Source organism: Chlamydomonas reinhardtii, chromosome 2, assembly GCF_000002595.2.
Source record: "Chlamydomonas reinhardtii strain CC-503 cw92 mt+ chromosome 2, whole genome shotgun sequence".
NCBI lineage: Eukaryota > Viridiplantae > Chlorophyta > Chlorophyceae > Chlamydomonadales > Chlamydomonadaceae > Chlamydomonas > Chlamydomonas reinhardtii.
Window position 1 is genome coordinate 778,295 of NC_057005.1, and position 12,759 is coordinate 791,053.

General features: G+C 63.8%; 3 protein-coding genes across 3 annotated transcripts; 2 read left to right on the plus strand and 1 right to left on the minus strand.

The window, feature by feature from the left end:
- The first annotated feature begins 103 nt into the window (after window positions 1-103).
- CHLRE_02g078804v5 (uncharacterized protein) lies at window positions 104-4,118 on the plus strand. Its single transcript, XM_043059199.1, has 9 exons — window positions 104-705; window positions 779-847; window positions 999-1,150; window positions 1,325-1,526; window positions 1,692-1,836; window positions 2,002-2,289; window positions 2,376-2,637; window positions 2,854-2,984; window positions 3,152-4,118. The coding sequence occupies exons 1-9, from the start codon at window positions 654-656 to the stop codon at window positions 3,315-3,317; spliced, it is 1,467 nt and encodes a 488-aa protein (XP_042926833.1). The 5' UTR covers window positions 104-653; the 3' UTR covers window positions 3,318-4,118.
- Window positions 4,119-4,127: 9 nt separating this feature from the next.
- On the minus strand, window positions 4,128-6,323 carry CHLRE_02g078831v5 (uncharacterized protein). The gene is made up of 3 exons (XM_043059200.1): window positions 5,042-6,323; window positions 4,411-4,800; window positions 4,128-4,229 (listed from the first exon to the last, which is right to left on the minus strand). Exons 1-2 carry the CDS (start codon window positions 6,032-6,034, stop codon window positions 4,735-4,737), a joined length of 1,059 nt encoding a protein of 352 aa, XP_042926834.1. The 5' UTR covers window positions 6,035-6,323; the 3' UTR covers window positions 4,128-4,229; window positions 4,411-4,734.
- Window positions 6,324-6,463: 140 nt separating this feature from the next.
- On the plus strand, window positions 6,464-12,623 carry CHLRE_02g078858v5 (uncharacterized protein). Its single transcript, XM_043059201.1, has 13 exons — window positions 6,464-6,855; window positions 7,131-7,241; window positions 7,619-7,699; window positions 7,972-8,037; window positions 8,224-8,277; window positions 8,453-8,587; window positions 8,813-9,327; window positions 9,792-9,957; window positions 10,106-10,270; window positions 10,476-10,756; window positions 11,033-11,144; window positions 11,399-11,534; window positions 11,819-12,623. The coding sequence occupies exons 1-13, from the start codon at window positions 6,688-6,690 to the stop codon at window positions 12,001-12,003; spliced, it is 2,175 nt and encodes a 724-aa protein (XP_042926835.1). The 5' UTR covers window positions 6,464-6,687; the 3' UTR covers window positions 12,004-12,623.
- The last annotated feature ends 136 nt before the right edge of the window (window positions 12,624-12,759 follow it).

The window sequence follows — 12,759 nt, forward strand, 5'->3', positions numbered from 1 at the left end:
CCGCCGGCGGGCGGCGGGGCCACGGGCGGGGCCTGGGCATGAGGGTGGCGAGCGGGCTCTTTAGGAATAGTAGTCTTTGCGTTAAAGCAGAGGATAAGGAAGTATTAACGGCGAATAGCCGTGCAGCGCAGAGCGCTGCCCTTCAACACTTCGACTATGACAGTTGCCGTACTTTATTGTTTCATCGGAGACCCTGTTCTTCAGGGCGAGAAACGCTATTTTATCTTCTGGCAGTATTCGATCGATAGTCCGAGGTCTGTTATGGGTGTGACGACTGACGAGCTGGACAGGCCTACTTGTTTAAATGTCTCGATCTGAATCCCGTTAGGGATCCGAGGCATCCAAGGCCGCTGCTACTTAAATGCCACGCTAATGACGTCGTCGTGTATAACCACAAGGCCATACCCAGGCCGCGTAGTTATGCAATTGTAGCAGCGGTGCAACATTTGCGCCAGCGCACACAGAGCGACCGTCCGCAAGACGTTTGAACTCTACTCGACCACATTGAGTCCAATTCGAGGGAGTTGACGCGTCGGGACATTCTAGTCGCATAGGTGAGTCGGGCGACGCAGAGCGACTGGCGCGTGCGTTCGCGCGTTGTCGTCGCCGTTGGCCACCGACGAAGCTCTCTACCTCCAGAGTCCCTGCGCGCAATGGAATTGACTGAATTATCACGCCACTTTGTCAAAACAAGCTCTGCTCTGAGTCCAAACGTCGTCGGGACACAAACCGCTTTTTAAACCTCCAATCCACTCATGAGACGCCACTGCCTATGCAGGGCGCCTTCCAATGGTGGCTGGCAACATGGTCGGTGCGGCCATCATTGCCGTCGTCATTATGGCGTCGGGTAAGTGGGCTTGGCCAGGTGACTCGCCCAGCGTCGCTTGGCCTTCCTTTCGGCCCCCTAGCTGCTGCAGGGAATCTGCCGCCCTTCTCAGCGCGCGCGCGCGCGCGCCTTGCTCCCAACTGCTCTTACTAACCACCAAAAACCCTTGCAGGCCTCGGCGCCTCGGCAGCCTCAGACTTTTCTGTCAGCAGCCACAGCGGTCGCGGCCTGCTGACCACTGCGTCTGGCTTCCCCTGGTGCCAGTGCATTGACTACTCATGCGCTTGCTCACCCTACAAGGTCAACTTTGAGTCTTCAACACAGGTGCGCGTGTCCACAGGCATTACAGTGCTACTATAAGCCCGGATATGGCTCCTTTGGGACTCCGGCACACACAGGACACACGCAGAACGACGCTTGGGCGGGTCTTCTTCCATTCTGTTTCTACCCACACAATGCTTACCGCGCTGTACATTTTCCCATGCCCCGCCCCTGCAGTCGGGCTCCCTGACCACCACGTGCTTTTCCGTGGCCTACATTGGCTGCGACACCAGCCGGGCGTGCTGCCGCGGCATGCTGGCGGCGGTGGACAAGCTCACCTTTGAGACCACCGCGGCGTGCGGCGTCAAGTCCAACATCGCCAATATCACCATCAACGGCAAGAGGTGGCCGTCCTGGAACCCCTACCCCCATCCCTCGGGTGAGAGCAAAGGTGGAGTGGACAAGATGGTCACGGAGGGGGCTCGTGTAGGCCTGGGCAGGTCTGGCTGCAGACAGCTTCGTCCCTGGGCTGCGTTAAGCTGCGGCGGCAGTACACCTGAGCTCACATCTGTGACCCTGTACTTCCGCCCGAATGCCTCCACAGGCCCCGGCACCGGCTATGAGCTGAAGATTTACAACCTCAAGGGCAACAACGGCACCTTCCCTGGATCCAAGATCTGCATCACCACCAAAGCGCCGTGCTCGTCTCTCAAGGACCTGTGCTCGTCCAGCCCGTCGGGCGATTGCACGTGAGTGTCGGACATGACCGGGGCCGCGTGTGTGTTTAAGCGCGAAAGGGAAACAGCACGTGTGTTTGACCATTGGGGTTAACACGCTCGTCTACCCTCTCGGCTCTGGGGCCGATGTACGTACCGTGCGCTGAAACCCCATCCCTTCCTACCCGCTGCTCACAGGTACTCGTTTGCGGACACGTCCTCCACTACCTACTGCCCCATCTGCCCCCTGAACGTCTACCCGCCGCCCCCGCCTCCCTCTCCCGCTCCTCCCCCTCCCTCGCCTCCTCCTCCCCCTCCCCCTTCGCCTCCGCCGCCCCCTCCCCCTTCGCCTCCTCCTCCCCCTCCCCCTTCGCCTCCTCCTCCCCCTCCTCCTTCGCCTCCTCCCCCGTCGCCTCCCCCTCCCTCTCCCCCTCCCCCTCCTCCCCCCAGCCCTCCGCCGCCCTCACCTCCTCCCCCCTCGCCCCCGCCTCCCTCTCCCCCTCCCCCTCCTCCCCCCAGCCCTCCTCCCCCCTCCCCCCCGCCCCCTCCTCCCCATCACCGCCCCCGCCCAGCCCTCCTCCCCCGCCCCCGCCCAGCCCTCCTCCTCCTAGCCCTGCCCCTCCCACTCCGGTGCCCAAGCCCAGTCCCAGCCCCTCTCTGGTGAAGACGCACATCTGCGTCCAGTCGACGAACAACATTCCGTTTGCGATCTCCGACCTGGTAATTTCCCCCACCGTGGACCAGCTGGGCCTCCCCGCAGTGTCCATGTGTGTGTCGGCCTCAAGCGCCACATGCAGGAGGGGAGCCTTCTGCTGCAAAATGGACTTTGCAAAGGTGAGCGCAGTGAGGGCCCCATCCATCCACGTGCGCGCGCGGCACGTGTGCGGTAACAGACACACGCGGAATGTGTGGCGGCTTTGGACACATGACATTTTGTGCTGCATGAACGTACATGCATCACCCCGCAGAATAAAATGTCTTATCGAATCCAGTGTCGAACCTACTCGTAACACGTTTGTGATTCCACGTCGTCGCCATGCACCCGTGCAGATGGAGCTGCCCATCACGACGGAGTGCAAGCCCGAGCTCCGCCGCATCTTGATCAACAACGAGGCCACCACCAGCTACAGCTGGGGGTTCTACGACGCCTTCACCACCCTCAAGTTCCCCTCGCTCACCAAGTGAGTGTGATGCCAGAGCGCAGGTCTGCCTGCCCATCTTCACTCCACCCCAACCGCCACTCCCTACTATACCTGCAAGTCCTGCTTATCTGCTGCGCCCTGCCTGCCCCTTGTCGGCCCCTGCATCATACATCCCACCCTGCCCCTGTGACCTGCTGCCCACGCAGGTCGCTGCCCGCCGGTCCCGACGGCGCCACGCTGTGCTGGGTGGTGCGGCCGGGCGCCTGCGCCGACCCCGCCAACTTCTGCCTCAACGGCCGCTGCCAGGTCAACATCTTCTCATCCGACAACAAGTGCTGCCCCGCGACCATCGTGCAGGAGGCTGCTCCCTAAGCAATTCCGATGAGCGAGATAATACTGTGTCTACGTGCCAAATGTTGCATTGCACACGTGTGTTTGTGCCCATGCGGCCATTAGTGTTTCCCAGCCATTGCTGAGAATACCTGTCGTGCTTTCCTGCTGGAGTATGCTTTGAGATAGACTTGAAATTGCCCTGGGGCCAGGCCCCCTTCACCTAAAGGAAGCGAGGATGTGAGTCAGGATGTGTGGTGTGTCCCTGGACCATAATTGCCTTGAATGCTTCTTGGGATTTGCGCCAGAGCGTAATGGATACTAAAGAACCTAGCTGCGCGTGTCATCTTCCTTACTTGCACATATCTATCTCTTGGACGGCCGGCTGGGATTCGGTGGTGTTAATCAGGGGGGGCCTATTGATGCAGGTACATGCCGTGGCTGCGCCCGAATGGCCCACGAGCCCTTTTCTTCCTGCTTGCTCTCTTTCTTCTGTCACGCGTTAGTAGCGTCGTTAGTTGTGCGTAGCTGCCATGACAGCTTTGTAGTTGTACGATAGTTGTGCTAGCGGCTCCCCCCGGAGCACCGGCTTAGTTGGAGGCTTGGTTGAGTGTTGGCTTCAAGCGCTCTTGAACTTCAATGGGGACGTAAGAGTTTGACTCGGCTACAGTAGTTCACAGCCCACCCTCGCCCGCGGGCTGTCACTGTCCAGCCGACCGGGGGCATACGAGGCTCTCTGGCACGCGCCGAGTGTTAGCACAGCGACCTATTGCACGCTGGAGGGCCCCACGGCATCTGCGCTGGCTTTTGTAAGGCGAACGAGACATGTAACAGGTTGGGCTGTCACAGTTGTGGTTACAGTTGCTTCCCACATGGCCGCCCAGTCCACGTATTGAATGCAAGCACTTCGGAGCGCTGTGGCCCTGTCAAGCATGGCCACTTGCGGAGCTCCATCTGTGGGCATGGGCAACATGAAGTCGAATGTAGGAAGGCGCAGGTTTCAGGAGGCAGGCGGTAAGCGTGGACTAAGATCTAAGACACGATGTAGTTAACGGCGCCCTGCTCGTGCTCACTCATGACCCCAAGCTCCGCCAAAGGCCAATGTCTACACACGCGCCCTCACCACTGCCCTCACCTTTGCGAGGTCCACCCCGCAGCAGAAGGTTCCTCTCCTGCACGTGGCGCTGGAGGCCGACACACACATGGACACGGCGGGGAAGCCCAGCTGGTCCACGGTGGGGGAATCCACCAGGTCGGAGATCACAAAAGGAATGTTGTTCGTCGACTGGACGCAGATGTGCGTCTTCACCAGAGAGGGGCTGGGACTGGGCTTCGGGGGTTCGGGGCTGGGTTGGCCAAGGCGTAAGGGAATCAGGCTGCGGCCGCTGGACATCGTGCGTGCGCCGTCATCTATTACCCCGCCTTCCCGTAGGGTACTCGCGAGTCCTCGGCAGCTGGCTCAAGCGGGCCTGGGCCGCGGCACAGGCGCCGGCATCCCTCCGGCCGCCTGGAGCTCGTAGGCCGCCTGCGCGCAGGGGTACGCACCCGGAGCAGCAACATGGCGGCACTCCAAAGATCATGCCCACATGAACCTCACCCTGGCCCCTGCCGTTCAACCATACGGTACGGTAGATTTCCCCAAGCCTGCCAAGAGCCAAGCATGCTGCCCAACCGCTTCATGCATGCCCCCCCTCCCCGCCATCCGCCCTGCCTCCTTGCTGCATCCCGTTCCAGCCCTTCCCAGGCCACGCCTCTCACAGTCTCACCTGCACTGCCCCCGCCAGCAGCTGCAGCACCGCCGCCTGCTGCCGCCACAGCGTGTGCGCCGCCACCTCCGCCGCGCCCACCGGCCGCACCTCCACCGCCCACTGGTAGGCCGCACGCCGCGGGCCCGCCGCCGCGCCGCGCCCCGGCGCCGTCTGCGGCGCCTGGTGCTGCTGCGAGGTCTGTAGGGCCTGGGCCCGGGCGGCTGCCGCCGCCGCCTGCTCCGCCGCTTGCGCTGCAGCGCGCAGGTCGGTGCACAGGCGGAACAGCACCAGCTGACCGGCGGGGAGCGCCGGCTCGGCGCCCGCGCTCGCGCCGCCTGGCAGCTGAGCTGCTACTGCTGCGCCGGCGGCCGGCCTCTCCCCTGCGACTGATGCTGCTGCTGTTACTGCTGCAGCTGTTGCCCCCAGCGCCGCACCGGCCCCCTCCACGTCCTCGGCGCTGTAGAACACGTGGTCCGGCGACCCGGCCTCATCCAGGAAGCGGAGGATGCCCTTGGGCCCGCTGCTACTGCCGGCTCCTGCTGCTGTAGCACCAGCACCAGCAGTAGCAGCGGGGGGTGCGGGGTCGGACACGAACCCCAGCACCAGCCCCGGCTCCAGGCGTGTCATGCGCACGCGCGTACCCACCGGCGCCAGCCGCACCCGCGTCGCGATGGGCCGTTTGGCCCTGCTGCCGCCACCTCCTGCCGCTCCCCCCGCCGCTCCCGTCAAGCCGCCGCCGATCCCACTGCCGCCAGCACCGCCACCGGAGGAGCCATCGCCCGCGTCCGGCTCCCATCGTGGCACGAAGGTGACGGCCGTGCCTTCTTGCAGCTGCTCTGGGGTGCAATCCTCCAGGGCTGATATGTGGAAGAAGATGTCTCGGCTACGGGAGGGCGTGGCAATGAAGCCAAAGGCCTTACGTACGCTCGAGATGACGCCTGTTTCCGGAGCTGGCTCCAAAGTTGGCCCCAGGGGCGCGGCTCCAGGGCTGCCATCATCCCGACCGTCCATGTCGATAAGGGGTAGAGCGGAGGCCTGGGAGGCTGTGGTGTGGTGTCAGGCAGCTGAGAAGTGAGAGCACCGCTGACTGGGGCTGCGCAAGCGCACCACCAGTGGGCGCAACGGCCGCGCTTTCCTGGACAAGTCCTGCGCAGCTTGATAATTGTCCCACGACACACTAACTATTTTTTGCTTCTGCGCGACGCAGGAGCGAGACAGCAGCCGCGGATTCGTGAAACGAGTGAGTTGGTTGTTTGTTTGCCGCGCGAACGCAACAATGAGAGACTGCAGCAGTATTATCGTCCTGCCCTCTGCAGTGAACGCTGCAGGCAATTTGTGTTTTGCCTGGGCTTTTTGCCAGGTGCAGGGCGGTAGCTGCATGGGATCCGCTTGCGACCTTGTATAGCTCGCCTTACCTCTGTATAATAATTTTCCACTTGAATATGTATGCTTCACATATCTTAACATCACCCACACGCTAATGTCGTCCACGGCACCACTTAGCCTCCCCGTTTAGGACAACGGCCTCTCACTGAGAATAGGCCAACCTGGCTGAAACATCTCCTCGCGGCTTTCCCGTTCGTCGTCGCTCAGGGTCGGTTGGAGCAGGAGCACTGGATACATTCGGGGTCGAGCCCGTGCCAGTGCGTGTGCCAGCCTCAGCCATGGCCACCCCATCCTTGCTGGATGACCTGGGCGAGGAGGTCACTGGAATCGTGGCCCCAGTCTCGCTCTGCATGGCTGTGACCGTGCTGCTGGTTCGTCTGCTCAACCCGGAGGGCGTTTCATCGTCTAATACTGTGCTCATTGCCAGTATAGCGTACCAGGAGCAGGTGAGAAGGTAGCGTGCAGGTCGCATTGCTCGACGTCGATGTCACAGCCGAGCCAGGTGGCAGGCAAGCCCGGGGAATTGGCTTGATGTGCCTCACGTAAAACTGTGCCGTTGCGCGGCAAAACAGCTAGCTATTGTCGATAATGCGGCTCTGGCCACAGGAGCGGTCACATACACTCGCTCGCAACCGCCGCACGGGCCCGCGCCTGCCTGGCTTCCCCACAGCGCAGCTGCTCACTTCCCTGCCTGCCCGCCCGGCCTCTTATCCGCACCCAGGCATCTGATTCATCCGGCAAGAAGTTTGGCGGCGCGTTGCTGAATGCGTTGATTTTCGTGGCCGTGGTGGCGGGAATGACGGTGGTGCTCTTCTTACTGTTCAAGTACAAGGTGGGTGTCGTGTGTCGGGGGAATCAGTAGCTCTTCACATCAAGGCACAGCCCGGTTCAGGGGTGGGGACACACGGCAATGGCGGCAACAGGAAGGGTTGTAAGCCAGGGCCTGAAATGCAAGGCACGCACTCAAGGGCTAGGTGGGACACGTCGCTCTCCCGTTTTCGGGGTGCTTGGACCATAGGCAGTGTCTTAACAGACACCGGGGGGACCACCGGCCGTGCCTTCCATGCTTGCGACTCACCTAACAGCGACTGCCTTCCTGTGGAAGCACACTCTGGCGCTGCCACAGCCGCACCCTACCGAGAGATGCATGCTGCTGTGTGTGTGCTGCTGTGTGTGTGTCCTCTGCTGTGTGCTCGCCCCCTACCGCAGTGCTACAAGTTCATTTTCGCATACATGGGCTTCGCGGTGTTCAACATCTTCTTCTTCATAACGGGGGCGTTGTTCATCCAGGTGCGTGAACGGGTGGGGATGTACCAGCTGTGTTCCGCGTTCCGCTAATGAGTCGGCACACTGACACGCCCCCGCACGCCTCCCGCTTTCCCCGGTTGCTGCGGGCCCGAGCTCAGGGGTCAGGGCCACACAGGCTGGCGCAGGCTGATGCCGTTGCCGGTCCGGTCGTGTTTGTCTCCGTGGCCCTCGCCGTTCTTGCCAAGTCATACCTTGTTTCCTCACCCATACGCGCACTCACGCTCACGCCCTCTCATCCTGGCCCGGCCCCACAGGTGATGCAGGTCATTGACCTGCACATCGACGCCTTCTCACTCGCCTATGGCTTATTCAATTTTTCAGTAAGTGCGCTGGCTAGGAGGTGTGACAGAGTGACACGATAGCTGTAGGCTGGGCCCCGTGTGTGGGACGGGGAGTGTACCCATGGCGGCCGGGATGAAGGAGGGAGCTGACCGTAACTGCCTCTTGTTAAATGGCGCTGCCTGACGTTCCCCTCCCGCCCCGCACCATTCTTTCCCGGCTCGCAGATAGTAGGCACGTTAGGGCTGCTCTTCATGCCCATACCGCTGCTCTCGAAGCAGGTGAGGTTGTTGCGGGGCCCGGGGCACGCACCCACCGAGAACGTGTGCCTACAAACGCGGGCTTTATCCGTTGCGCTTCGACATATGTCGCGCACATACACAGGCAGACACTCATACACGTTTCCCTTCACCAACATATACACGCACTCATGTGCGCCCACGTGGTTGGTCTCAGGTGTATCTGATCTGGGTCGGCATCATCGTGGCCTACATCTTCACCTTCATCCCCGAGTGGACGGCCTGGGTCATCCTGTGCTTCATGGCGCTGTACGACATTGTGGCGGTGCTGGTGCCGGGGGGACCGCTCAAGGTGGGCGTACGTGTGTGTGGGGGGGGACGTGCATGTGCGTGTGTTTCGGGCGGACTTTACATCAGTCATGAAGGAACTGCGCAAGCAGCACTCTTTGCCTGGAGTCCTGCCCTGCACTTGCGGCTCTCCTGCACTTGAGGCTCTGCACGTGACGCTATTCCCCACATCGCGTGGCCTGCTAAACCACAACCACCTGCCCGCGCTGCCGCACCTGCCCGCGCACAGGCCCTGGTGGAGCTGGCCATTGAGCGGCAGCAGGAGCTGCCCGCCCTCATCTACGAGGCCCGGCCCGCTGGCGGCCGCCCCTACGTGCGCGGCTGGGGCAACCGCGGCCAGCGCGGCGAGGGCGAGGAGGGCGGCCCGGAGGGCCCCGCCGGGCCTGACGGCCCCGGCGGCCCTGCCGCCAACGGGGCAGTGCCGGCGGCTCCGCCCAACGTGGTGCCGTCGCCGCACGCCAACGGCCGCGGCCCGCGGCCGGTGGCGGAGGCGTCCTCGCCCGCGGCGAGCCTGGAGATGCGGCAGCCCACCACACGTGCCGTGCACGGGCAGGGGGCCGCGGCGGGGGCAGGGGCGGTGTTTGACCCGTATGAGGCGCCGGGCAGCCCCGGCGGCACGGGGCGGCGCCGCGCTGGCGGCGTGAGCGGTGGCGGCTGGGCGCAGGCGGCGACGACGCGTGTGGCACCGGCCGTGGGGGCGGGCGCCGCGGACTTTACTGGGCAGACGCAGGTGCAGCCGATGAGGTAAGGCGGCGGCACGAGGGCAGAGAGGATTTGGCTGGTGGGACGGCTTGGATGGGGTGACGGGGCACTGGTGAGGGGTTGGCAAGGGGCCCGTGGGCTGGAGATGTGGGCAGTCGTGGTGGCGGCGCAAGGCCACCAGGCAGGCTGTGTGGGCTGTGGGAACCACGGCTGGCGGAGTGGGGGTTTTAGCGGTGTGGCTTGTGGGTCACCATGTCGTGCTAGGCCGCGTACTAGTCCGCCGGCGCTCGCGTCGCCGGGAGCATTCAAGGACCAGTGAGTCCTTGCAAGAGCAGACCCCCACACATCTGGCACGCTGGCCGCCCTACCCGCTGGCCGCCCTACCCTTAACCGGGTGACTGAGATGGGGAGACACCTGTCTGGGGTCGTCATGATACACGTCTTACCCCTATTGCTTTTTGATCGCTGATGAGTTGCTAGCTGTCTGTGTACGCTGTGGCCCGTAGGCTGTCGATGGCGGGTGAGGCGGACGCGGCGATGGAGGCGCAGTGGCAGCAGCAGCCGCAGCGCCGCCGGCAGCGGAGCCAGGGCGGCGGCGCCGGCTCAGGGCCGCGGCCGGTCGCGGAGGGGCGGGAGCAGGGCGAGTGGCAGCCGCTGCCGGCGGCACCCGAGGTGGGTAGCCGTTGATCGCAGGGGGTGGAGTCCACATGTTGTCCCGGACTTGCTGGAGTATCCAAACAGCTCCTATGTTACACACACACATAACCATTCCTTACCTCGCCAGTCGGCCCTCCTCACATTCGTCTTCGTCACGCGACAGGGCGGCGCGGCCGGCGCCGCGCTGCGCGTGCGCCCCGGCGGCCCCGGCCTGTCCGAGCCTGTTGCCGCCGACAGCGGTCGCTCCAGCCCGCGCTCGCACACCTCCATGGAGCCGCTGCTCAACCAGCGCGCGGCGGCGGCGGCGGCGCTGGACAGGGACCTCAAGGTGGGCGGTGAAGGAAGGGTGGCGGGAGGCGCGGCGGCTGGCACCTGGAGGCAGCAGTTTCACGCAGGCCACCAGCACGGAGATGGTCCCTGACCAGACTGTCCCTTGTTGTTGTTGACGTGTCCCTGATGAGCACATGTAGCTCGGCAGACCCCACCGCCACGAGAGGACTGACGCACATGGCTGGGGTTATGCTTGCCTGCAGGACTTTGACGGCGCCGCGGGCCCCAGCAGCCGCGGCCGCGTTAGCAACAGCAGCGCCGGGCCGCAGGGGCGCGAGATGCGCAGCCTGCAGCCGGGCGCCGGCGCGTCGTCAGGCAAGGGGGCGCTGGACCCATACCTGCGCGGCCCCAGTGGCGGCGGCGGCGTGGCGGCGGCGGGCGGCGCCGCGGGCGGCGACCCGCCGCGCCTGACCAACCCCGGCACCATGGGCGTGCGCGCGGTGGCGCCCGCGTTCGACGCGGAACGGCTGGCGGAGGCGGTCAGGTGGGTGGGCAGGTGGGTGGGCGGGTGAATGAGGCGGCGGGCAGGGTGTGGGTGGGCAGGCTTGGCAGGGTACGGCGAGCGGCGCGTCCCGTTGACTGCCTGGCAAGTAGCAGTAGTGACATGCCTGCTAATGCACCTGTGTTGCTTGCTGCCCTGCTGCGTGCATGACGTGCCGCCCCGCCCTGCCCCCCGGCATGAGTACACACAGCGCTGCGGCGTTTCAACGATGCCTTCTCCTGACTAACTTATCATGCTTGGAACCGCCGCCCCCCACAGGCGCAACACGCTTGACGGCGAGCTGCCCGCCTCGGAGCCGCCGCCGCAACTGGCGGGCGCGCCGCCGCCGGACGGCCACCACCCTCACCACCGCGGGCACGGCCACCACCACGTGAGACTGAGGCGGGACGTGTGCTCATGCGTGCATGTTTGTTAAAGAGCACAAGGAAACAAAGCGCAACGACAGTGAAGATGTGCACCGAGATGGGTAGGGGTTTGCGTACAGGACAGGGCCCGACCAGCTTGTTTACCTGGAAGACACTGTGCTTCCATGCGCTTGGCGACCTACCCATCATGCCTGATACCGCTCTCGTCCCAACTCAACACCCCCGCTCTCCGCTCCGCACACACACGGCCGCCCCGCAGGACGGCGGCGCTGACGGCGGCGGCGAGGGCGGCGGCGACCTGCCCGACCTGCCCGACTCCATCAAGCTGGGCCTGGGCGACTTCATCTTCTACTCCATGCTGGTGGGCCGAGCCGCCATGTACGACTTTATGACGGGTGCGTGCCGGGTTGAGGGGGAGGCGGAGAGGGGCGAGGGGGCGGAGAGGAGGCGGAGGGGAGGCGGAGGGGAGGCGGAGGGGAGGCGGAGGGTCTACCGTACGGTAGCCAGGCCTGGAACCTTTCCCTCCCCCGACAAACATCTCGATACAAGCTATTGCACCCCTTGTGCCATCCTGACGCACGTCGTGCCCCCCTGCAACACACACTCTCTAACCCTTCCCAACGACTTCTCGTCATACCCTAATTAATCATGCATGCCCCCCCAAAAAAACACATCGCAGTGTTCGCGGCCTACCTGGCCATCATCGCCGGCCTGGGCCTCACGCTGCTGTGCCTGGCGGTGTTCCAGAAGGCGCTGCCGGCGCTGCCCTTCTCCATCGCGCTGGGCGTGGCCTTCTACTTCCTCACCCGCCTCACGCTGGAGCCATTCCTGATCCCGCTGGCCACCAACCTGGCATTCTTCTAGTGGCTCTAGTGCTTGACAGGAGCGGAATAAGCAGCGCTGGGTGCGTAAACGGTTCAGGCTGTGGGGGTGTGAGGTGTTTGAACCACTGAGCGGTGCAGGTGTGCTTGCTTGGTGGTAGCTCCGGACGTAATGTTCACTTGCCTGTATGCGTTTCATGCCCTGGAGTGGACATGCGGTGCATGCGGTACACGCGCACCGCGCTCATATACTCTTGGCTGGGGAGTAGCTAGCTGGTGGTTGCCCTCAGCCGATCGCGGAGGCTTGCGCCGTGGGCGGCCCTCAAGAGCAATGGGAAGAGGTGGTGCCGTTGCGAGCGGCTGTGCGGGGTTGGTGGGGGTGCAGGGGCGGGGCGGGGGGGTGGGGTCTCCTAGGCTGTGATGTAGGTGTTGTGGTTCGGCACGGGATGCGGTGGTCTGGAAGGTTCGAAATGCATGTTGCGTATGGACCTCGATATGAAGGAGTGAGGAGGACCAGGAGGTGGATGCAGGTTGGCCAGGGAGGGCGGTTGCTGAGCTTTGCTTGGAATCGGTTTAGGCGGCATACTCATGTGTGTCAGATACGTAGGACGGCAGCGTGCCATTCTTGATGGCACTAGAGTCACACTGTAATAGGACGGAATACGTGCTGATTCCCTCTGAAGCTGAGTCGATACTCGGTAGTCGGGCCTGACGGGACACGGGCCTCGGAGACCGTGCCGCCCTGCACGCCCAGGGTTTTGTGCCAGGCGCCAGGGTTCCGCGCGACTTGCCGATCGCT

Coding starts and splice junctions, on each gene's coding strand:
- CHLRE_02g078858v5 (XM_043059201.1), top strand. CDS start 6,688: ATGGCCACCCCATCCTTGCTGGATGACCTGGGCGAGGAGGTCACTGGA. Junction 9,328..9,791: donor ACGCAGGTGCAGCCGATGAG/GTAAGGCGGCGG, acceptor TGTGGCCCGTAG/GCTGTCGATGGCGGGTGAGG. Junction 9,958..10,105: donor CGCTGCCGGCGGCACCCGAG/GTGGGTAGCCGT, acceptor GTCACGCGACAG/GGCGGCGCGGCCGGCGCCGC.
- CHLRE_02g078831v5 (XM_043059200.1), bottom strand. CDS start 6,034: ATGGACGGTCGGGATGATGGCAGCCCTGGAGCCGCGCCCCTGGGGCCA. Junction 4,801..5,041: donor TGCTGGCGGGGGCAGTGCAG/GTGAGACTGTGA, acceptor CCCTGCGCGCAG/GCGGCCTACGAGCTCCAGGC.
- CHLRE_02g078804v5 (XM_043059199.1), top strand. CDS start 654: ATGGAATTGACTGAATTATCACGCCACTTTGTCAAAACAAGCTCTGCT. Junction 1,527..1,691: donor CCCCTACCCCCATCCCTCGG/GTGAGAGCAAAG, acceptor ATGCCTCCACAG/GCCCCGGCACCGGCTATGAG. Junction 2,985..3,151: donor AAGTTCCCCTCGCTCACCAA/GTGAGTGTGATG, acceptor CTGCCCACGCAG/GTCGCTGCCCGCCGGTCCCG.